General features: G+C 45.3%; 1 protein-coding gene across 1 annotated transcript in view; it reads left to right on the top strand.

The window, feature by feature from the left end:
• Nucleotides 1–23,313, top strand: part of LOC148477174 (uncharacterized) — a 167,147-nt gene that overhangs the window by 64,585 nt on the left and 79,249 nt on the right. The window contains exons 5-6 of the mRNA XM_088457085.1: nucleotides 13,187–13,282; nucleotides 16,661–16,753. Coding sequence (XP_088313211.1) covers nucleotides 13,187–13,282; nucleotides 16,661–16,753 — 189 coding nt within the window. The remainder of the gene's footprint in view (nucleotides 1–13,186; nucleotides 13,283–16,660; nucleotides 16,754–23,313) is intronic.

Genomic DNA, 23,313 nt, shown 5'->3' with positions numbered 1-23,313 from the left:
TCCCGCGGCTGGGGAAAACAGCAGAGCAGCGGTCAACGCCGGTGAATAAATGCTGGGCACACCCCCAAGAGTGACTAAAAGGGGATGCATCATAAAGACATGCCCCCTTTTCAGGCGCGCACAAAAGTGCCCTAGCTCTAGGTCTGGCGCCCTGCCTGCTGCCGTATCTAGAGTGAACACTATGTACACTTGTATGTTCTAATATTAATTATATTTGTAATGGCATAAGCTAAGTGGGAGGAGTCAGGAGTAGTAAGGGGAGGAGTCTGTCAGGAGCCAGATGCTGACGTGAGGTGGGCCTGTGTGATTTAAATACCTATTTTTAGTCCCAGTCCGGCCCTGGATAGATAGATAGATAGATAGATAGATAGATAGATAGATAGATAGATAGATAGATAGATATATAGATGTAACTCCCCTCCCTAGAGAGTGATACACTATAGGTAGATACAGTGATCGCGGTGAGTGACAAAATTTGTGGGTCCCATCATAATTTATACTTTAGAGCTCCCCATATGCCTCAGACCTCCCCACATGCCCCTAAAATGCAGATCTGATACCCTCAACAGCATCAGATATCCCCACAAGCCCCTTAAATGCATGTTTTAATTCCTCCATGATCTTTCAGGTAATATGACTTGTCTGTTCACAAAACCCATAGTGAATAAGTAGGCTTACCATATCATCCCTTTATATTAGGGGTGTGCACCGGCCACTTTTCGTGTTTTGGTTTTGGATCTGGATCTTTCTTCGTGTTTTGGATCTGGATTGGTTTTGCCAAAACCACCCTTGCGTGTTTTGGGTTCTGGGTTTTGTGTTTTGGATCTGTATTTTTTTGAAAAAAAGCATAAAAACAGCTAAAATCACAGAATTTGTAGGTTTTTCTGCTCCTATGCTATTATTAACCTCAATAACCTTAATTTCCACTCATTTCCAGTCTATTCTGAATACCTCACACCTCACAATAGTGTTTTTATGTCCAAAAGGTTGCACCGAGGTAGCTGGATGACTATGCTAAGCGACACAAGTGGGCGGCACAAACACGTGACCCATCTAGGCGTGAAACTGCAGTGGCAGACAGGATGGCATTGAAAAACTAGGCCCCAAACTGTACATAATGCAAAGAAAAAAAAGAGGTGCAAGATGGAATTGTCCTTGGGCCCTCCCACCCACCCTTATGTTGTATAAACAGGACATGCACACTTTAACAAACCAATCATTTCAGCGCCAGGGTCTGCCACACAACTGTGGCTGAAATGATTGGTTCGTTTGGGCCCCCACAAAACAAGCTGGCAATTTATCTGTCCCTGCACAAACTGGCTCTACGGAGGCAAGATGTCATCCTCATCCTCCTCATCCACCGATTCCTCACCCTCTTCAGTGTGTACATCCTCATCCTCACAGAGTATTAATTCGTCCCTGCTGGAACCACAGGTCCCTCTGTACGTTCTGGAGGCTGGTCTCCCTGGAAGAGTTGATAATTCATTTTATGAACATCATCTCCACATTTTGTGGAAGCAACCTCCTATGCCTTTCGCTGACAAGGTTCCCGGCTGCACTAAACACTCTTTCGGAGTACACACTGGAGGGGGGGCAACTCAGGTAAAATAGAGCCAGTTTGTACAGGGACCTCCAAATTGCTTCTTTTTCCTGCCAGTACAGGTACGGACTGTCTGACATGCCTACTTGGATGCTGTCACCGATGTAATCCTTTAACAGACAGACGCACGCTTGTCGCTGCTGCTTTGAGGATTCAAGTGCGGCTACAGCCCACACAATTCACAAAGACAGAAAAAAAAAAGAATATTTTTATTGTTTGTGGAGCACACTTTGAGGGTTACACCACCCTTTAACAGACAGACGCACGCTTGTCGCTGCTGCTTTGAGGATGCAAGTGCGGCTACAGCCCACACAATTCACAAAGACAGAAAAAAGAAGAAGAATATTTTAATTGTTTGTGTAGAACACTTTGAGGTGTCACCACCCTTTAACAGACAGACGCACGCTTGTCGCTGCTGCTTTAAGGATGCAGGTGCGGCTACAGCCCACACAATTCACAAAGACAGAAAAAAAAAGAACAATATTTTAATTGTTTGTGTAGCACACTTTGAGGGTGTCACCACCCTTTAACAGACAGACGCACGCTTGTCGCTGCTGCTTTGAGGATGCAGGTGGAATCTAGACGGGATTTGGAACCGAGGACACACTACCTCCATCAATTGTCTAAATCCCACTGCACTAATGTCGGATACCGGACGCACGTCTAACACCAACATAGCAGTCAAGGCCTCAGTTATACGTTTTGCTTCAGGATGACTGCTGTCGTACTTCATCCTCATCGCTAGGGACTGTTGGAGGGTCAATTGTTTAGTAAAAGTAGTGATGTTCCTACTTCCTCTCTGGGATGATGAACAACTCCCAGCAGCAGCAACAGCACTAGTAGGAAGAGGTTCTTGATCTTTCCCTATTTTATTTTTATCAGAGAAAGTTGGGTCCTCCATTTATGTTATATTGATATATATACGTGCGGCTAAAGCGCACACAAACACAGAAAATATTTTTTTATTTTTGCTGGAGAGTAGTGCACTTTGTGGGTTACACCACCCTTTAAGAAATGAGCCAGCCGGCTCTTTACTTATGGGACACAGGCGCACGCTTGGCGCTGCTCCTTTGTTGATGCACATGCAGCCACAGTGCACACAAGTCACAAACACAGAAAATATATATTTTTTTGGACTGGAGTGTACTTTGGGGGTTACAGCACCCTTTAACGGTCAAGCCAGCCGGCCCTTTACTTATGACACAGGCGCACGCTTGGCACTACTTTGTTGATGCACGTGCGGCTACTGCGCACACAATTCACAAACACAGAAAATAATTTTTTTTTTGGTTTGGACTGGAGTGTACTTTCGGGGGTTACAGCACCCTTAACGGTCAAGCCAGCCGGCCCTTTACTTATGACACAGGCGCACGCTTGGCACTACTTTGTTGATGCACGTGCGGCTACTGCGCACACAATTCACAAACACAGAAAATAATTTTTTTTTTGGTTTGGACTGGAGTGTACTTTCGGGGGTTACAGCACCCTTAACGGTCAAGCCAGCCGGCCCTTTACTTATGACACAGGCGCACGCTTGGCACTACTTTGTTGATGCACGTGCGGCTACTGCGCACACAATTCACAAACACAGAAAATAATTTTTTTTTTGGTTTGGACTGGAGTGTACTTTCGGGGGTTACAGCACCCTTAACGGTCAAGCCAGCCGGCCCTTTACTTATGACACAGGCGCACGCTTGGCACTACTTTGTTGATGCACGTGCGGCTACTGCGCACACAATTCACAAACACAGAAAATAATTTTTTTTTTGGTTTGGACTGGAGTGTACTTTCGGGGGTTACAGCACCCTTAACGGTCAAGCCAGCCGGCCCTTTACTTATGACACAGGCGCACGCTTGGCACTACTTTGTTGATGCACGTGCGGCTACTGCGCACACAATTCACAAACACAGAAAATAATTTTTTTTTTGGTTTGGACTGGAGTGTACTTTCGGGGGTTACAGCACCCTTAACGGTCAAGCCAGCCGGCCCTTTACTTATGACACAGGCGCACGCTTGGCACTACTTTGTTGATGCACGTGCGGCTACTGTGCACACAATTCACAAACACAGAAAATAATTTTTTTTTTGGTTTGGACTGGAGTGTACTTTCGGGGGTTACAGCACCCTTAACGGTCAAGCCAGCCGGCCCTTTACTTATGACACAGGCGCACGCTTGGCACTACTTTGTTGATGCACGTGCGGCTACTGCGCACACAATTCACAAACACAGAAAATATTTTTTTTTTTGGTTTGGACTGGAGTGTACTTTCGGGGGTTACAGCACCCTTAACGGTCAAGCCAGCCGGCCCTTTACTTATGACACAGGCGCACGCTTGGCACTACTTTGTTGATGCACGTGCGGCTACTGCGCACACAATTCACAAACACAGAAAATAATTTTTTTTTTGGTTTGGACTGGAGTGTACTTTCGGGGGTTACAGCACCCTTAACGGTCAAGCCAGCCGGCCCTTTACTTATGACACAGGCGCACGCTTGGCACTACTTTGTTGATGCACGTGCGGCTACTGCGCACACAATTCACAAACACAGAAAATAATTTTTTTTTTGGTTTGGACTGGAGTGTACTTTCGGGGGTTACAGCACCCTTAACGGTCAAGCCAGCCGGCCCTTTACTTATGACACAGGCGCACGCTTGGCACTACTTTGTTGATGCACGTGCGGCTACTGCGCACACAATTCACAAACACAGAAAATATATTATTTTTTTAGCACTTGGGGGGAGCACCCCTGATGGACAGAGCACCCCCTGGACAACACTACAGCACCTCTTTAGGACTGGGACACTGCACAGGACTTTGGAGTGGACACAGCCCCTATGGAGAACTGACTGCACAACACAGTCCAGCCAGCCCCTATGGACTTTGAAGTAGTGGACACAGCCCCTATTAACAACAGCAGCACAGCACAACACAGCCAGCCCCTATGGACTCGGATCGGGGGGGCTCGGGGGGGGTTCGGATTTCAGAAATCCGAACCCGCTCACCCCTACTTTATATATATATATAGGCTTACCATATCATCCCTTTATATATACATAGGCTTACCATACTATCCCTTTATATATACATAGACTTACCGTGCTATCCCTTTATATATACATAGGCTTACCATACTATCCCTTTATATATACATAGGCTTACCATACTATCCCTTTATATATACATAGGCTTACCATATCATCCCTTTATATATACATAGGCTTACCATACTATCCCTTTATATATACATAGGCTTACCATATCATCTCTTTATATATACATAGGCTTACCATATCATCCCTTTATATATACATAGGCTTACCATATCATCCCTTTATATATACATAGGCTTACCATACTATCCCTTTATATATACATAGGCTTACCATACTATCCCTTTATATATACATAGGCTTACCATCCTATCCCTTTATATATACATAGACTTACCATCCTATCCCTTTATATATACATAGGCTTACCATATCATCCCTTTATATATATATACATAGGCTTACCATCCTATCCCTTTATATATACATAGGCTTACCGTACTATCCCTTTATATATACATAGGCTTACCGTGCTATCCCTTTATATATACATAGGCTTACCATACTATCCCTTTATATATACATAGGCTTACCATACTATCCCTTTATATATATACATAGGCTTACCATATCATCCCTTTATATATACATAGGCTTACCGTACTATCCCTTTATATATACATAGGCTTACCATACTATCCCTTTATATATATATATAGGCTTACCATATCATCCCTTTATATATACAAAGCCTATACCATACTATCCCTTTATATATACATAGGCTTACCATATCATCCCTTTAAACTGGGACACTCATGGATTGCACAGGTTCTGTGGCTCATTAAAACCAGGTGAAATCCAGGCATGAAGTCAGCCAGTCACAGAACCTGTGTAATTAATTCATGTGTCACTTTTAAAGCGATAGTATGGTTAGCCTATGAATAACGCTTTAGGTAATAGGCATATTTATCAAAGGATAAATGCCAGTCTTTACACATTATGCCGCACATTAATGCCCTTTACACTTTATGCCACACAGCAATACCCATGCTTTACACATTATGCCACACTAATGCCCGATCTTTACACATTATGTCACACAGCAATGCCAAGCCTTTACACATTATGCCATGCAGTAATACCCTTTACAAATGATACCGCACATTAATGCCCTTTACACATGATGCTGCACATTAATGCCCTTTAGTCCCCCCTATGCAGTGCCCCCAGTAGTAGTCCCCCCTATGCAGTGCCCCCAGGAGTCCCCCCATATGCCTCTCAGACCCGCTATGCAGTGGAGGTAGCTGCCCCCCAAATAGGAGTGACCTGGGCATTAGGCCCAGGTCACTAAAGGGCAAATTGGTGGGTCAACTACTGGGGACCCACCTATTTTTCCTTTAGTGACCTGGGCCTAATGCCCAGGTCACACCTATTTGGGGGGAGCAGATACCTTCAATTGGGCCTAATGCCCCCTATGTAGCCCGGGCCTTGTGCCCGCCTATATACCCACAAGCCTATTGCCTGAATTTGTGCCACGGGCCTAGTGCCCGACAACCCTGGTGGTCTAGGGAGGGGTAAATAACGGCCGCCTACCCACACGGTGGAAAAGGCTGTGGGGCGGAGCTTCGATAGCTCTTTTACTTTCCACCCCCGCAGTCCTTTCCGGTACTCAGCTTCAGTCTTCTGCCGCTGGCCCATCCTGGCCAGCAGCGCCACCTCTTCCTTCTTGATCACACCGTCTTCTGGCCTCTTGCGCGGCCGCCAGAACTGTTGCCGCGACGCTCTTCACTTGTCTTCGGGAGGTCTTCACTCCTCCCCTCTGCTGCCGGACTGAACGTTCCCGCTCAGCGTCTATTCAAGACTCCGTGAATGGGCGGGGCTATGATGTGATGAGCCGCGATTGGTTCGTCGCGTCTGCCTCCTATTGGCTGCTGAACCACGAGCCAAAAGCTTGTGGCCAGTGCCAAACCACCACCGCCGCTACTTGGCTTCCGGGTAGCGAGCTCCGATCAGCCGTGCCCAGAGCCAAGCTTCTCCCACCGACACTGGTGGAAGGGACCAGGTGGTCCCTTCACCAGGTACCAGCCGCGGTGGCTTACCCGGCGCTGGGAACAAACACTGTCCCAGTGCCGGGTACGGATGCTGTGCCAATGCTGGGATCAGACACTTCATCCCAGCACGGCTTTCCACAGCAGCATTCAATGAGAGTCTATCTGACTCTCATTGGCTGCTCTAACAGACAGCGTTATGTCTGTCTCTGCAGGGGGACGCGCTATGCTGCAGCCAGCTGTCAGGGATTGGCCACAGCATAGCGCATCCCTGGGTACCTGGGTACTTTAAAAAAGTGAGTCCCCAGTGCCCGATAGCGGGTAAAATACGCGCTATAGTGCGTATTTGCGATCACTGTAGATATGAGATAGATACATGTAGAAACCCCCCAAAGAGTGAAAGTCCGCAGATAGATACTGTAGATGTAGAAACCCCCCAGAGAGTGAGAGACTGTAGATAGTTAGATGTAGAACCCCCCCAGAGAGTGAGACACTGTAGACGGGTAGATGTAGAACCCCCCCCAGAGAGTTAGAGACTATAGATAGATAGATAGATAGATATGGGATAGATAGATGTAACACCCCCCCCCAAGAGAGTGATATACTGTAGATAGATATGAGATAAATAGATGAAGAAACCCCCAGAGAGTGAAAAACTATAGATAGATGTAGAACCCCCCCCCCCAGAGAGTGAGAGGCTGTAGATAGATGTAGAAACCCCCAAGAAAGTGAGACACTGTAGACAGGTAGATGTAGAACCCCCCCCCCCCCCCAGAGAGTGGGAGATGATAGATGGATAGACACATATAGAAACCCTCCAGAGAGTTAGACTGTAGTTAGATTGATGTAGAAACTTCCCAGAGAGTGAGAGACTGTAGAAAGGACAATAGATAGATAGATGTAGAACCCCCCCAGAGAGTTATACATTGTAGATAGATGTTGAACCCCCACAGAGAGTGAGACACTGTAAATAGATTTGAGATAGATAGATGTAGAAACCCTCAGAGTGAGACAATATAGATGGGTAGATGTAGAAACCCCCCAGAGAGGGCAAGACTGCAGATAAGAGAGTGAGAGACTGTAGATAGACAGATGTAACCCCCCCAGAGAGTGATGCACTGTAGATAGATATGAGATAGATTGATGTAGAAACTCCCCAGAGAGTGAGAGACTATAGATAGATAGATAAATAGATACAGGATAGATATATGTACCCCCCCTTTCAGAGAGCGATACACTGTAGATAGATATGAGATAGATAGATGTAGAAACCCTCCAGAGTTAGAGAGACTGTACAACCGTGGCCAAAAGTTTTGAGATGACACAAGTATTGGTTTTCACAAAGTCTGCTGCTTCAGTTTTTATGATGGCAATTTGCATATACTCCAGAATGTCATGAAGAGTGATCAGATGAATTGCAATTAATTGCAAGGTCCCTCTTTGTCATGACTATGAATTTAATCCCAAAAACAAAATTTCCACTGCATTTCAGCCCTGCCACAGAAGGAACAGCTGACATCATCTCAGTGATTCTCTTGTTAACACAGGTGAGAGTGTTGATGAGGACAAGGCTGGAGATCACTCTGTCATGCAGATTGAGCTAGAATAGCAGACTGGAAGCTTTAAAAGGAGGGTGGTGCTTGAAATCATTGTCCTTCCTCTAACCATGGTTACCTGCAAGGAAAAATGTGCAGTCATCATTGCTTTGCACAAAGAGGGCTTCACCGGCAAGGATATTGCTGCTAGTAAGATTGCAACTAAATCAACCATTTATCAGATCATCAACAACTTCAAGGAGAGAGGTTCAATAGTTGTGAAGTAGGCTTCAGGGCGCCCAAGAACATCCAGCAAGGCTAGCAGAGTCTCCTAAATTTGATTCAACTGCGGGATCGGGACACCACCAGTGCAGAGTTTGCTCAGGAATGGCTGCATGCAGGTGTGAGTGCATCTTCACGCACAGTGAGGCAGAGATTTTGGATGATGGCATGGTGTCAAGAAGGGCAGCAAAGAAGCCAATTCTCTCCAGGAAAAACATCAGGGACAGACTGATATTCTGCAAAAGGTTCAGGGATTGGACTGCTGAGGACTGGGGTGTCACAACCCCATCTAGTTTTCACCTTTTGCCTGTAGACTTACCCCTGCCAGCTGTCTCATGGATCTGTGTGTGTAATTTGCCTGGGAGATTTGCTCTGATCATGCTGGAAATGCATTCCTTTCCACAAATGAATATTCACCTGGGTCCTTTCCTGTATGTGAGCACTGCTGCCCTTGGTTGGAATCACAGGTGTGGTTCTGTCTCTCAGTACTGCAGAGATGATCACTCCCTCTGCATGTTGTGCCCTCCACCACTCAGAATGCTACTGCCAGACCACCTGTCCATATCCACCAATTGTTGCCAGACCCAGGGTATATATATACTCCTCTGATAGCATTCTGGGCCAGAACATCTCGTTGCTTCCAGTGGTGTATAGTTCGTGCTACTTCTGAGTACAAGTGAATCCAAGGCTGTTGCTGGTTCCTAGACCAGTTCATCCGGTGATCCTGCTGGCAGCTATACCTGGTGCATCCTGAAATCCTGCTGGTTCCTAGACTAGCTCATCTGGAAATCCTGCTTACAGCAATACCTGGCAAATCCTGAAGTCCTGCTTACAGCAATATCTGGAGCATCCAGAAATCCTGCTAGTTCATAGCCCAATGCAACTCATGTGTTTCAGCATCAGCTATAAGCGAGTTCCTGCGCCCCTGACCTCAGTCTTGTGCTCTGCTGCCTGCCCTACTCCTGGTTGGTCCCTGGCTCCCTGGAAACCTGCACCATGTTACCCTGCCTTGCTTCCTGCTGTGGATTAACTCATGCTCCCTCTACCTACCCAGTCCTCCCTGAACCTTAAATTCTCAAACCTACCTATTCCTTCCTGAACCTGTTATTCCCAATTACCCAATCCAGCCTGCTCCTGACTTCCAGCCTTTGTCAAAGCATTTCCGGATTACTCTGTTTGGCCCTCGTCTCAGCATTACCTGATTTCCTTTCAGCCATTGTCACATTAGTCCAGTCCAGAGTCAAGTTTTCAAGCCCGTTCTGGTCCCAATCCAGATTCTGGTCAATTCCCGTCACTCCAGTCCGGAGTCAAAGCCCAAGTTCTTCAGTTCACCAGTTCAACACAGCAAGTCTTCCTGACGGTCCCAGTCCGGTTCCTCCAAGTTTTCTACTGGTTCCAAGTTCCTGTCATTTATCATCAAAGGCAGTTCTCACTGCCACATAAGTCTTGCAATAGAGCTATCTACCTCATCTGTGGTTCCAGTCATGCCGCTCTCCGCTGAATCCAGTTCATCACCTGAGTCAGGTAACGCTCAGACACCAAACGTGACATGGGGTAAAGTTGTTTTCTCTGATGAATCCCCTTTCAGATTGTTTGGGGCATCTGTAGAAACGCTTGACCGGAGAAGGAAAGGTGAGCGCTACTATCAGTCCTGTGTCATGCCAACAGTAAAGCATCCTGAGACCATTCATGTGTGGGGCTGCTTCTCAGCCAAGGGAGTGGGCTCACTCACAATTTGCCTAAGAACACAGCCATGAATAAAGACTGGCACCAAGAAATCCTCCAAGAGCAACTTCTCCCAACCATCCAAGAACAGTTTGGTGATGAACAATGCCTTTTCCAGCATGATGGAGCACCTTGCCATAAGGCAAAAGTGATAACTAAGTGGCTCTGGGAACAAAACATCAACATTTTGGGTCCATGGCCAGGAAACTCCCCAGACCTCTTAATCCCATTGAGATCTTAAGGTCAATCCTCAAGAGGCAAGTGGACAAACAAAAACCCACAAATTCTAAAAAACTCCAAGCATTGATTAGGAAAGAATGGGCGGCCATCAGTCAGTATGTGGCCCAGAAGTGGATTGACAGCATGCCAGGGCAAATTGCAGAGGTCTTGAAAGAGAGGGGTCAGCACTGCAAATATTGACCTTTTGCATAAACTTAATGTAATTGTCAATAAATGCCTTTGACACTTATGAAATGCTTGTAATTTTACTTTATAGTGACATCTGACAAAAAAATCTAAAAACACTGATGACACTGCAGACTTTGTAAAAACTAATACTTGTGTCATTCTCAAAACTTGCCGCCCTGGCTGTAGATAGATGTAGATACCTCCAAGAGAGTAAGACACTGTAGAAAGATGAAAAGATACATGTAGAAACCCCCCAGAGAGTGAGAGACTGTAGATATATAGACAGTTATGGGATAGATAGATGTAGAACCCCCCCCCCTCAGAGAGTGAGGACATGATAGATAGCTAGATGTAGAACCCCCCCAGAGAGTGAGACACTGTAGATAGAAATGAAAGAGATAGATAGATGTAGAACCCCCCCAGAGAGTGAGACATGATTTATATATAGATAGATAGATGTAGAAACCCCTCAGAGTGTGAGACACTATAGATATATGAAGAAACCTCCAGAGATTGAGAGACTGTAGATATATGTAGAAACCCCCCAGAGGGTGAGAGACGGTAGATATATGTAGAAACCCCCCAGAGGGTGAGAGACGGTAGATAGATAGATAAATCGATAGATATGGGATGGATAGATAAATAGATGTAGAAATTCCCCAGAGAGTGAGAGACTGTACTGTAGATAGATGTTGAACCCCCCCAGAGAGTGAGAGACTGAAGATACTGTAGATGTAGAAATCCCCAGAGATTTCTAGATAGATAACTAGATATGGGATCGATAGATAAATAGATAGATATGGGATAGATACATACATAGAAAGATGTAGAAATTCCCAAGAGAGTGAAAGACTGTATTGTAGATAGATGTAGAAACGCCTCAGGGAGTGAGACACTGTAGATAGATGGATAGATAGATAAATCGATATGGGATGACAGAATGATATGGGATAGATAGATAGATAGATAGATAGATAGATGGATGTAGAATATCCCCAGAGAGTGAGAGACTGTATTGTAGATAGATGTAGAAACCCCTCGGAGAGTGAGAGACTGTAGATAGATGTAGAACTCCCCCCATCCCTAGAGAGTGAGATACTATATATAGATAGGTGTAGAAACTCCCCAGAGATTAAGAGACTGTAGATGGATGTAGAATTCCCCCAGAGAGCGAGAGATTGTGGATAGATAGATGAAGAACCCCCTCCAAAGAGTGAGAGACTGTCGATATATAACTGTAGAACCCCCCACAGAGTGAGAGACTGTAGATAGATAGATTGTTGTAGAAACTCCCCAGAGAGTGAGAGACTGTAGATAGATGGATAGATTGATATATAGATGTAGGAACTCCCGCAGAGCGAGACTATAGATAGATAGATGTATAAACACCCCAGAAAGAGAGAGAGATAATGTAGATAGATCACATACAAAACCAAAATGTACACACTTCCTCTGTAGGATCCTAGCTATTGATCCTCCTGAGTGGGGTCTCTGGAACCCCCCTGAGTCAGGTCTCCCACACGCTGCTTGCTCCCGCCTCTGAGTTGCATGCCATCCCTCAGCTCAGCTCAGCTTTCAGTTTGTGGTCAGCACTGCAGGGCCGACTTCTGGAAGATGGGCACAAATAGAGATCGGAGCATCTAGTGGCACCTGGCAGTACTGCACTCACCAGTGACACTGACCACAGAATTCTATTCTGCGCCCCACCGGCTCATAAGAGCCATCCTCTGGTCGGAACTGTAGATGGTGTCTGCTGGACAGTACTAATCAGGGGGGTTTCTGGGTACTCAGAAATCCCCCCTACATGCACTACTGTAGAGCATATTCTAAGGTCAATATTATGTACTTCAAATCATTGGCTTTTAATTCTATCACTAAAATAACCTTATTTTTAATAACACACACTTAATAAACTTAATTGATTTTGTTGAAAAATTCATTCATTTAAAAAATAAAAAAAAATATTTCAGGGCCCCTACGGGGTTAGAGGCCCTGAAGCTTCAGCTTCATTAGTTTCACAGTAGATCCACCTCTGATTACAGGCCCAGTTCCTCAGCTTCTATTTGCTCTGAGTGGAACCTGTACAGTGTAACATCTTCCCTGAAAGAACTGACTCAACTACAACTATGGTGGCAGAACTGAACATTACCCAACTGGAATATAATTTTATTCCAGGGTTGGTAAAAGGTTCCATTGGCTCCATTAGGCTCCTCCCCCCTCCATTGGGTGCTGCTTAGTGGTGGGGGGGGGAGCAACATCCTTTGCTCCTGTCAGACTGTGAGTATGGTGCCCTGCTGTGACATCATGGCCCAGTGCCACCATGTCAGTGACCAGCGCTCAGGGTGGGGAACATAAAACCACATTATGTCATTTATTTAGGTGCCTCCTACAATTTGTCATGTAAACGACAGCTCAGGTTCCCCTGTAGATAGTGCCGGCAGCTATATTAAGCCTTTCCAAACCCAGCTCTCCTAAGACAGACCTCACATGTATTACACAAATGTCATTCTCACCTCATCTTTCTTACAACAGAGCCAGCAACCAACCCGCACCCCTGGGGAGCAAAAGCGATCACAGTCATTGGAAGATAACCAGACTGGAGAGAAGGTGCAACAGTCTGCACTGGAGGTAATAATATATTCTTCACCAAGTGATTATTCTCTATCTACTGTTTAGGGGTTTAATGGGGCCAGGTGAGTAAAGTGGCACGATAGCATGGCGATAACCTACACAGCCTTTTAAGTAGTATATGGAATGAAAAACAACTAGGGGTGTAACTGGGTATATGAAGGCCCCATAGCAAAAGTGTGTAAGGGCCCCTATGTATCACCCAATGGTGGAAAATTTATATAGCGCATGTAACTTTGACAAGGATGATGGGCCCCATAACACTTGCACCTATGGTAGTTAAACCCATGGCGTCATTTTCCAGTGTGGTCAGGAATATAAAATGATAAAAATGCACATTATGGTGTAATACGTTTGGAATAGAAATAGAACCCAAAGTTTTCAAATTAAATATACACGTACTAATCATACAGACGGGATAAATAAATACAAAACATTAAATAATTAACAAATCCTTTAAAAAGTGCGAATACACAGCTGAATTACCTTTTTAGAAGGCAAATGTGGTATAAGCAGTATATATCCAAGCACATGTACAAAGTGCTAAAAGGGATTTATTAAGACATAAATGTTATAAAAATATATATATTGTATGTGTAACATGCAAACATATAAATCACAGGTAAAAATTCGGATTACATCTTCACCAGATACTTGCAATAAGTAGGCAGGTGGTATATAATGGACCCCGGAATCTCCTAGGTCTCTGTCTTTGCTTCCACCTGGTTAAGAGATCCTGATGTCCTTCACATGAGTGACGCGTTTTGAGTCTCTTTGGGATTTTAATTGTGGTTGTAGCAATAGGAAATTACAGGGACTGCCAGGAGAGGGGGTAATAACTGTAACAGCCACAACAGGGACATACGTTTCTAGATCTCCCCATACTGTATGTATGAAGGGATGTAGTTCATACTTGCCAATTCTCCCTCATTGTCAGGGTGACTCCCTGAAATAGCAGCAATCTCCCTGTCTCCCTGAAGAGCCTAGTAATCTCCCTGACTGCAACTTACCCCCATTATGAAGCTGTTATAGTAAAAATAAAATCCCAACAAGGGACTTAAAATAGGCATCAAAATACTGACGCCTATCTTAATCCCGACGCCAGAACGCCGAAGGACGCCAGCCCGAACAAGGTAAGTCCGGGCGCCCTTAGCATTAGCCGGAGGGGGGTTAGATATAGGGAGTGTAATGGGGTTAAGGTTAGGTTTTAGGGGGGGTGGTAGGTTAGGGTTAGGCACCCCTAGGGGGGTGTTAGCGTTAGGCACCCCTGTGAAGGGTTAGGTTTAGGCTGTAGTAAGGGGGGGGGTTAGGGTTAGGCACTAGGGGGGGAGGATAGGGTTAGGGGGGTATAGGGTACTTACTGCCCTGTCGGGATCTTCTCCCTTCAGCTGCCGGGACTTCATACCCATTCCGTAGTATCATTTCCCTGCACTGGGTATAAGGCACAGTGATCCCTATGGCTACAGGTATTGGGGCCTGTTCATCAACACTAAAGTATCGTTTTTAAGGTTCTTTTACCTTAATTTACCTTTCCCTTCTATTCATTAAAACACTTAACACAGGAGATATCACTGATATCTCCTGGTTAAGTCCATCTGCGTTAATTTACACACTCCCCATACTATAATATAAGGATGTAGAAATTACTGTATTCATCAACGTCCGAAAATCGTAGACGGTGTTAGCCCCTGAAAGCACTCACAAGTTGCCCATTTACATGGCATGGCAGCTTGTGTAGCAGATCTGCAGCCGCTGCCATGCGCTCCTTCTCCCTCTGCCCTCGTGTCAAGCAGCAGCCGTCCCCTCCTCCCGCTAGATGACTCTTTACCTCTTCCTCTGCCTGCTGGTTTTGTCTGGCCGCTCTTCCCCAGGACATCTCCACACTTGTCCGGTGTTGGCTGTTTCCACTCTCCTCCGACACTTGTTCCCTCCTGTCTGGCGGGACTCGTCACCCCCACCGCAGCCTGATGGTATCATGTCCACCCTACTCCGGAACTTGTCCGGTGGCACCCGTCCCCTTCTCCAGCTGCATGACTCTTGTCACCACCGCCGCAGCCTACTTATATCATAAGTCCATTCTCCTCTGGCACTTCTTCCCTCTTGTCCGGCGGCGCTTGTCCCCTTCTCCTGCTGCCGCTGCCTGCTGTTACCGTCTGGCCGCAGTCCTCCGGGGCACTTGTAAGTGTCCTAGCAATTATGACCTCTATATATTTTAAAAATATAGTAAAATTCAACTGTTGTTTATTGTATAATAATCTTGTTAGGAAGGCTGCGCATTCCCCTAAATCATACAGCGTTAAGTAAAGGAAAGATGAGGAAAGTATCTCTATCCGAAAAACTTTCTACGCAGAAATGTCAGTCTTTCGGGAAGGGATACTTATGTAGCTAAAGTATGATGAATCAGGCAGAAAATTATTTAGAACTCATTGCGAGTTCTAAACTAAATTAACACTATACATTTTTTAGTGTTGAAGAATAGGCCCCTCTATCTGAGAAGTATCAGTGTGTTCTCATCAACACATAGATCTTACTAACTGCTCTGGGGCTCATTTACATTTGGATGTAAGTCAGTATTATGATACGCCTCTCAGATGTAGCAGTACACGCCTGTCACATGTATGACACACCTCTCAGATGTAGCAGTACACGCCTGTCACATGTATGACACGCCTCTCAGATGTAGCAGTACATGCCTATCACATGTATGACACGCCTCTCAGATGTAGCAGTACACGCCTCTCAGATGTAGCAGTACACGCCTATCACATGTATGACACGCCTCTCAAATGTGGTAGAACACGTCCACATTACCACCATGCTGCTGCTTTCACAATCTTCCTGACATGATTTTTCAAAAGTAGGCAAGTATGGAGTAGTTATGTGACACACAATCCCGACAGCAGAATACCGGCGCCTATCATAATCCCGATGCCAGAATCCAGGACAACGCAGGACCGAATAAGGTAAGTCCGTCCCGCTTCGTCCTCTTAGCCACGGGGGGGGAGGGTTCAGTCAGGGGGCTCCTGGGGGGACTTAGGGTGGGGTACCCCCTCTCACCGAGAGGGATAGGGTTAGGCCAGGGGAAGAGGGGGGGTTAAGGTTAGGAATCCCTGGGGGAGGTTGGGTTTAAGGAGCGGGGAGGGGGGGTTAGGTTTAGGCACTAGGGGCGAGGTTAGAGTTAGACACCCTGAAGGGAGGGTTAGGGGGGGAGAGGGGAGGGTTAGGTTTACTTACCTCCGATGTCGGGATTTACACCTGCCGGGCTTGCCTTGTCGGGATCTGAACCAGCGGCAATACAATCCCATTCCATGTATGAATATAAAGATATTAGATTTCAGAGATCCCAGTAAATAATGATGTTTCTCATCTTCTTTATAGAAGAACCAGATTTGCAATAAACCCGCGGGTGAGAAAAAACGCTCAGATTCAGAAAAGGAAAACAGTGTACAGACACCACAATCTACAGAAAAGGTAAATTGTAGCACAGACGAGTGGTTCTCAGCTCCAGTCCTCAAGTACCATCAACAGGTCATGTTTTCTATATTTCTTCAATCATGCACAGGTGAGTTAATCTATTTTGCTGAGTTAGCAATTATGCCTACTGTTTCCAGAGACCGAAATCCTCAATACATGACCTTTTGGGGTACTTGAAGGTTGGAGTTGAGAACCACTGAAATAGACCATTATTATTTATTATTATTTAGCTGAGACTAAATTCAAGATGTTTATGGTAAATTTTACTAACATGTCCTCTGCCCACAATATATATATATATGTGTGTGTGTGTTTAAAATCAGAGGAAAAAAAGTAAAAATCTACTAGCTTTTTTTCTCACATGTCCTCTGTCCACAATTTTTTCCTCACATGCCATTCTGCCCACCAGCTTTTCTCTCATATATCCAACATGTCTCTCACATGCCACTCTGCCCACCAGCTTTTCTCTCATATGTCCCTGCATACAAGCGTTTCCCTAACAAACCCTTCTTCCCACCAGCTTTTCCATCACATTACCCTGTATACTAGCTCTCCTCACATGCCCTCACATGCCTACCAGCTTTTCCTTACATGCCACCCCATGCCCATTATCATTCTCTCACATGCCAACACCTGCAAACTATATTGACTCCCAAATCCAAATTGAAACTTCACCAGATACAGTACTTGCAGCAATTTTTTAATTTATGTATTATGCCTGTGTATCTGTGTATATGTATGTGTGTGTGTATATATAATATATATATATATATATATATATATATATACAAATTCTAAAGGACCGGCACTCTGCTATCCTGGTGACAATGAGCCCCAGTGCCCTCCGTGACAAATGGTATAAGTGAAGAAAAAGTCGGTGGCACTTGAGGTCTGAAATTCAGGGTTTAATAGATACCCAATACACCAACGTTTCGGGGTCACACGCCCCTTTGTCAAGGTAAACAGCGCATAGATTGGAAAAAAGAAAAGCGCTTACCTTATACCTGGAGAAGCCCGCCAAGAGTGTGAAGACAGGACGCCGCTCGGGACCCCACGTGACGCTGCCGGAGTCCCGCACTGAAGACATCATCGCGACCAACCTCACAGGTAACCAAGGTGACCTGGACGCTATCGCTATGACGCGGCTCACCGCCCTGTGATGGAAAGATTAAAAATAGTAGTGGAGAGAAATATGCTCAAGAAACTACAGTGCAGGAGATAGACTAAAATACGTAAATGTATAAACTATGCAATGGCATCTAGAATGAGGAGCCAATATTATATAACTGCATAACATTCACGATCTACAGCTATATCACTGTACAAGAAGTTGTGCCTGATGCAACAAGAGGTACTAGAAACTATGTGTAACAAGCCATCGGGAACAGAGACAAATGAAGAAGACAATAAGGACATTATACGAACAAACAAACATGTTCAATTGAATACATTCCAATTGATCCTTTTGTTAAGTCCGGCCGGACTGATGGTATGTAGTTTGTATATCCATCTAGCTTCCACTTGTAGGAGGCGAAGTGCCCTATCGCCCCCCCCTGATGGTTTTTGGTACATGATCAATTGCCATATGGCGAAGTTCGCTAAGGGCATGTTTTTTTTCACAGAAGTGTCTGGCCACCGGCTGGTCAGACAATCTACCGGCAATAGCAGCCTTGATGGCAGAACGGTGAAGGGCCATACGATCTCGCATGGTCCTGGTTGTTTTCCCAATGTAGTAGAGGCCACAGGGGCACTGAATTACATAAATAATAAACGAAGATGTGCACGTCAGCACATGTTTAATACGAAATGTTCGATCCACGTGAGGATGAGTGAAGCTGCTACCCGTAATCATGTATTGGCATGTGGTACATTTGAGACACTTATAACAGCCAGGCTTTCTACCTAGAAACCCACTTTCGGGTACTTGTCTGGCTGAACCGAAATTGGTAATGTCATTATGCACAACCATGTCTTTGATACTACGACCCCTGGTAAAGCAAGCTAGAGGTCTCTTGCCTTTGAGAGACGGAAGGTCCCTATCTGTGGTAATGATAGGCCACAGAGCCCGGGTGGCGCGATGAATCCCTGCGCTGGACGTATTATACTGGCTTTTCCACGGAATGGTTGCCTCGGTATTCCTCTCTTTAGGAACAAATAAGGAACTTCTTGAATAATTCCAGACCTCTTGTTTTTGTTTGAGTAGTAGAGCTAGGTCATATCCCCTGCATAAAAATTTTTGGACAATCAAATCCAGGCTTGCTTCAACTTCGGTTGATTCACTGGTAATTCTAGCCACCCTCATTATTTGTGATTTCGGAAGGCCTTTCTTAAGGGCTGGAGGATGGTGGCTACTCGCATGTAATAAGGTGTTTTTATCTGTGGGTTTGGAATATACATTGGTGCTGATGCGGCCCTTGAGGGATTAGAGGCCATGAAAATGTTTTTACGTACAGAGGCAGTTTCTAACATCAACCACAATTTGTTCCTGAGGTTTCTTGAACTAACCCTCACCAGGAATTATTTCCTCTTTGACGGGTGCTATTTCTTACAACGCACCGGCTGCGCCATGGGGAGTAACGTCGCACCCTCATATGCGAACATTTTCATGTTCAGGGAAGAACAATTGATGTTTTATAGCGACAATACAGTATCCAGACACATATTACTTTTTGCCAGGTATATAGACGACCTCTTTATGCTATGGTCAGGAGGAGAAAAGGATTTATTGGCTCTGATGCAGAGTATCAACGCTAGGAACTCACCGATTAGGATCACCTTTCAACACAGCCCCTATTCTTTGAATTTCCTGGACGTCCAAGTGACTATATCCAAGGGCCGCATCAGCACGTCTTCAGTGCGGGACTCCGGCAGTGTCACGTGGGGTCCCGGGCGGCGTCCTGTCTTCACACTCTTGGCGGGCTTCTCCAGGTATAAGGTAAGCGCTTTTCTTTTTTACAATCTATGTGCTGTTTACCTTGACAAAGGGGCGTGTGACCCCGAAACGTTGGTGTATTGGGTATCTATTAAACCCTGAATTTCAGACCTCAAGTGCCACCGACTTTTTCTTCACTTATATATATATGAATCTTATTGGGTATCAGCTGTCACGAGTTTTGGATAGCCAATAAGATTCGGTAAAAAAAAACGAACGGAACCGAGTAGAACCGAGCCTGCACATCCCTAATAAATATATATATATACATATATATATATATGTGTGTGTGTGTGTTTAAAATCAGAGGAAAAAAAGTAAAAATCGACTAGCTTTTTTTCTCACATGTCCTCTGTCCACAATTTTTTCTTCACATGCCATTCTGCCCACCAGCTTTTCTCTCATATATCCAACATGTCTCTCACATGCCACTCTGCCCACCAGCTTTTCTCTCATATGTTCCTGCATACCAGCATTTCCTTCACATGCCCTTTTACCCACCAGTTTTTACCCTCACCTGTTACCCTGTATACTAGCTTTCCTCACATGCCCTTCTGCCTACTAGATTTTCCTTACATGCCACCCCATACCCATTATACTTTTTCTCACATGCCAACACCTACACACTGTATTGTCTTCCAAATGCTCCCTACTGCCCCCAGTATTTACCATACATGCCCCTCTGCCCACAGTTTTTTTTTCTTCCCTCAAATGCACATCTGGCCACCAACCTTTTTCTCAAATGCTCCTCTGTGTGCTAAATTTTCCCTTGCATAGCCCATATCTATTTGCTTTTCCATCACATCACTGGCTGCGCATTTGCTTTTTTTCTAACATGCCCCTCTGCCCATCAGTTTTTCCCTCACAATGCCACCTGTATACCAACATTTCTCACATGCACCTACTACCCACATGTTTTTCCTTTACATGCATTTCTGCCCACCAGCTTTTTCCTCACAATGCCCCGTGTACCAACATTTCCCTCCCATGTCCTTCTTCCCACCAGCTTTTCTGTCATATTCCCACCTACATACCAACATTTCACTCACATGTCCCTCCAACAGACCTAAGCCTGGGTAATTAGTACCTGCTCCCCCTATTATGAGGCTCATACTCCCTGTTGGGTCCTGGCTATTGCTAGGCATCCAAGGCGCCAGGAGGCTACTGCATGCTGGCCACAGGGTATGCTGGTTCTATTGCTAGGCAACAGACAGGACTCGCTCACCACTGCTTCCACCCTGCTCAGCAGTTGCAGAAAGTTTATACTGATTAGGGGCTTGCTTCCTTCCATGCAGGCTTCCTGATTGGGTAGTCACCAGGAGAATAGACAGTGAGGCCTCACCGCCAGTTATATAGTTTTTGCCCTGCAAACTAGCTGACCTGCTTGCTGTCACCGGGCCCTGGTAACAGGGGGTGTGGCCTAATCATGGGAGGCATGGCCAGCTTAATCACTCCCCCCCATTGGCATAGGAGACTGCTCCAGCTGCTGTTAGCAGCTGCGAGCAGTCTCCCACTTTAGCTCAGCACACAGCAGCGTGTGCTGGGCTGCTGTGATGTAGGAAGGCAGGGAGCTGTGCCGGGCACCCACCGGGCCCCTCCGGCAAGCCCAGGCCTGGATAATTAGTACCCACTCCCCCCTTTCGCGGCGCCCCTGTTGCTGTGTTCCTGACCAGTCCAGCCTACTGGCATCCTGTTTATACCTGATTGCAGTCTATGCTAGGCCTGTCATTGGATTCTGTTGGACTCTTGCTGTTCCCTACAATTCCCTGTCGTACCTGTTCTCATTGTTACCCTGCTTACTGGTGCACCCCAGTTCCACTGCAGTTCCTGTAGCACCTGGTCCATACGCTTCCTGCACTCTCCTCCTGATTCCCAATATTTACACCTACCTCAGGTATTCTGCCGCCTGTCACCACTCCAGCTTCAATTTCCATAGCCACCTGGTTTCTTGCATAAGATCCAACTATCATGAGTTTAAGTTCTGACGGCATCCTAGTACCGGTGAGACTGTACATCTCTAAGGGAATGGCGGCTGTTCTAGGTGAAGACTTCCCCATTAGATTCTAGGAGTTGCTGCTGATTCCCGGTGTGCCAAAACATTATAACCAGCTATATCACAAGAAGTGGAATTAGAATTTAATTATGGAACCTGCATCACCAAGTCCAGCTTAAGTTCTAGCAACCCAAATACAGACTTTTTTGCAAATCGTCCAGGACCTATCCCTTCACTTAACTGCCCATGTAGTGGCTGCAGTGACGGTTCCTGTAGTTCAGTATAATCCAGCACTACAAACTGTAGATGCATTCTTGGAGGCCTTGGGCATACTCTATGATAACCCTGATCTGGTGGCTTCCAGAAAATTTCATTTGTGTTCCCTTAAGCATGGGCATAGAACAGTAGAGGAATATTGTTCTGAATTTAGATGCTGTTCTGCTGACTGCAAATGGAATAACCCAGCACTTCGAAACCAATTCTGTATCAGCTTATCATAGTATTCCTTGCTCCAATATCCAGTTCCAGATTCCCTGGAAAGGTTTATGCAACTTGTCATCAAAATTGACAGATGCTTCAAAGAGAGAAAGTTTGAGAAAGAATAGCCATTTCTCCGCTCGCCTTCTATCCCTGCTTCTTCTACAATGGATTCTGCTGAGCCTATGCAGCTGGGGGCTTATAGATTATCCTTGGAAGATAAATCCAGGAGACATTCTTTGGGCTTTTGTCTGTATTGCAGTGGAAAAGGACATTTGCCTCATTCTTGCCTGGTCAAACTGGGAAAAGGCCAAGCCTAATGGATGGGGAAGGGGTCCATTTAGGCTTACAAACTTACAAATACTCTCTTCCAAAAACTATTTTTTAATTCCAGCTCAAATTCTCTTTGACAAGCAGAATGTCAATATTTCTGCGTTTTTGGACATTGGCTTTGCTAAAACGTTGCACATACCTTTCACATAGATAAATCCAGTTATTACAGTATGTGGCCTAGATGGTAAACATTTACGTGACAGCTAAATCAGGTATCAGAACCCGCCTGTTCATATGGATTTAGGCTCCTTGTATTCTGAAGAATTTACGCTTTTCCTGATCAACTGTCCTATAGTACGCCTCATTTTAGGTCACCAATGGCTTTAACACCATAAACCAGTGACTGATATGGAAATGGGAGAGAACGTCTGTTAGGGTCCAATATGTGCCACTACCTGTTTGTCTTTGCTGGTTCGGATACTCCAACAGGTCCCTGAATGTCTTCCTTTTCAGTGTCATAAGTTCCTTGGTGTTTTCTACCAAATGTAAAGTGGACTCGTTCCCTCCACATCAGGAGTACGACTGCACCATAGCTTTAATTCCAGGGGCTAGATTACCCGAAGGAAGAAAGGTTGCACATCCTAATTGAAACATAATAAGAGGTGCTACCATGCTGGGACCTGTAGTTCTAATGCAGAAAAAAGGGGGATACAGATGCACACTCTAAGCACTAAGAATACTAAATATCAAAATATATATAATAAACTATCAATTAACATGGTTTTCTATTGAGGTTCTTAGTACATGTTTGGCCAAAGATGTTTGCCCACCTACCACCTCACGGTGACCTCATCAGGTGGGTCTCTAACATCCCTAATACTG

This window comes from Taudactylus pleione, unplaced genomic scaffold, assembly GCF_031769625.1.
Source record: "Taudactylus pleione unplaced genomic scaffold, aTauple2 ptg000738l, whole genome shotgun sequence".
Taxonomy (NCBI): domain Eukaryota; kingdom Metazoa; phylum Chordata; class Amphibia; order Anura; family Myobatrachidae; genus Taudactylus; species Taudactylus pleione.
The sequence above is the reverse complement of the archived record's forward strand: the minus strand, read 5'-3'. Positions and strand labels throughout refer to the sequence as shown.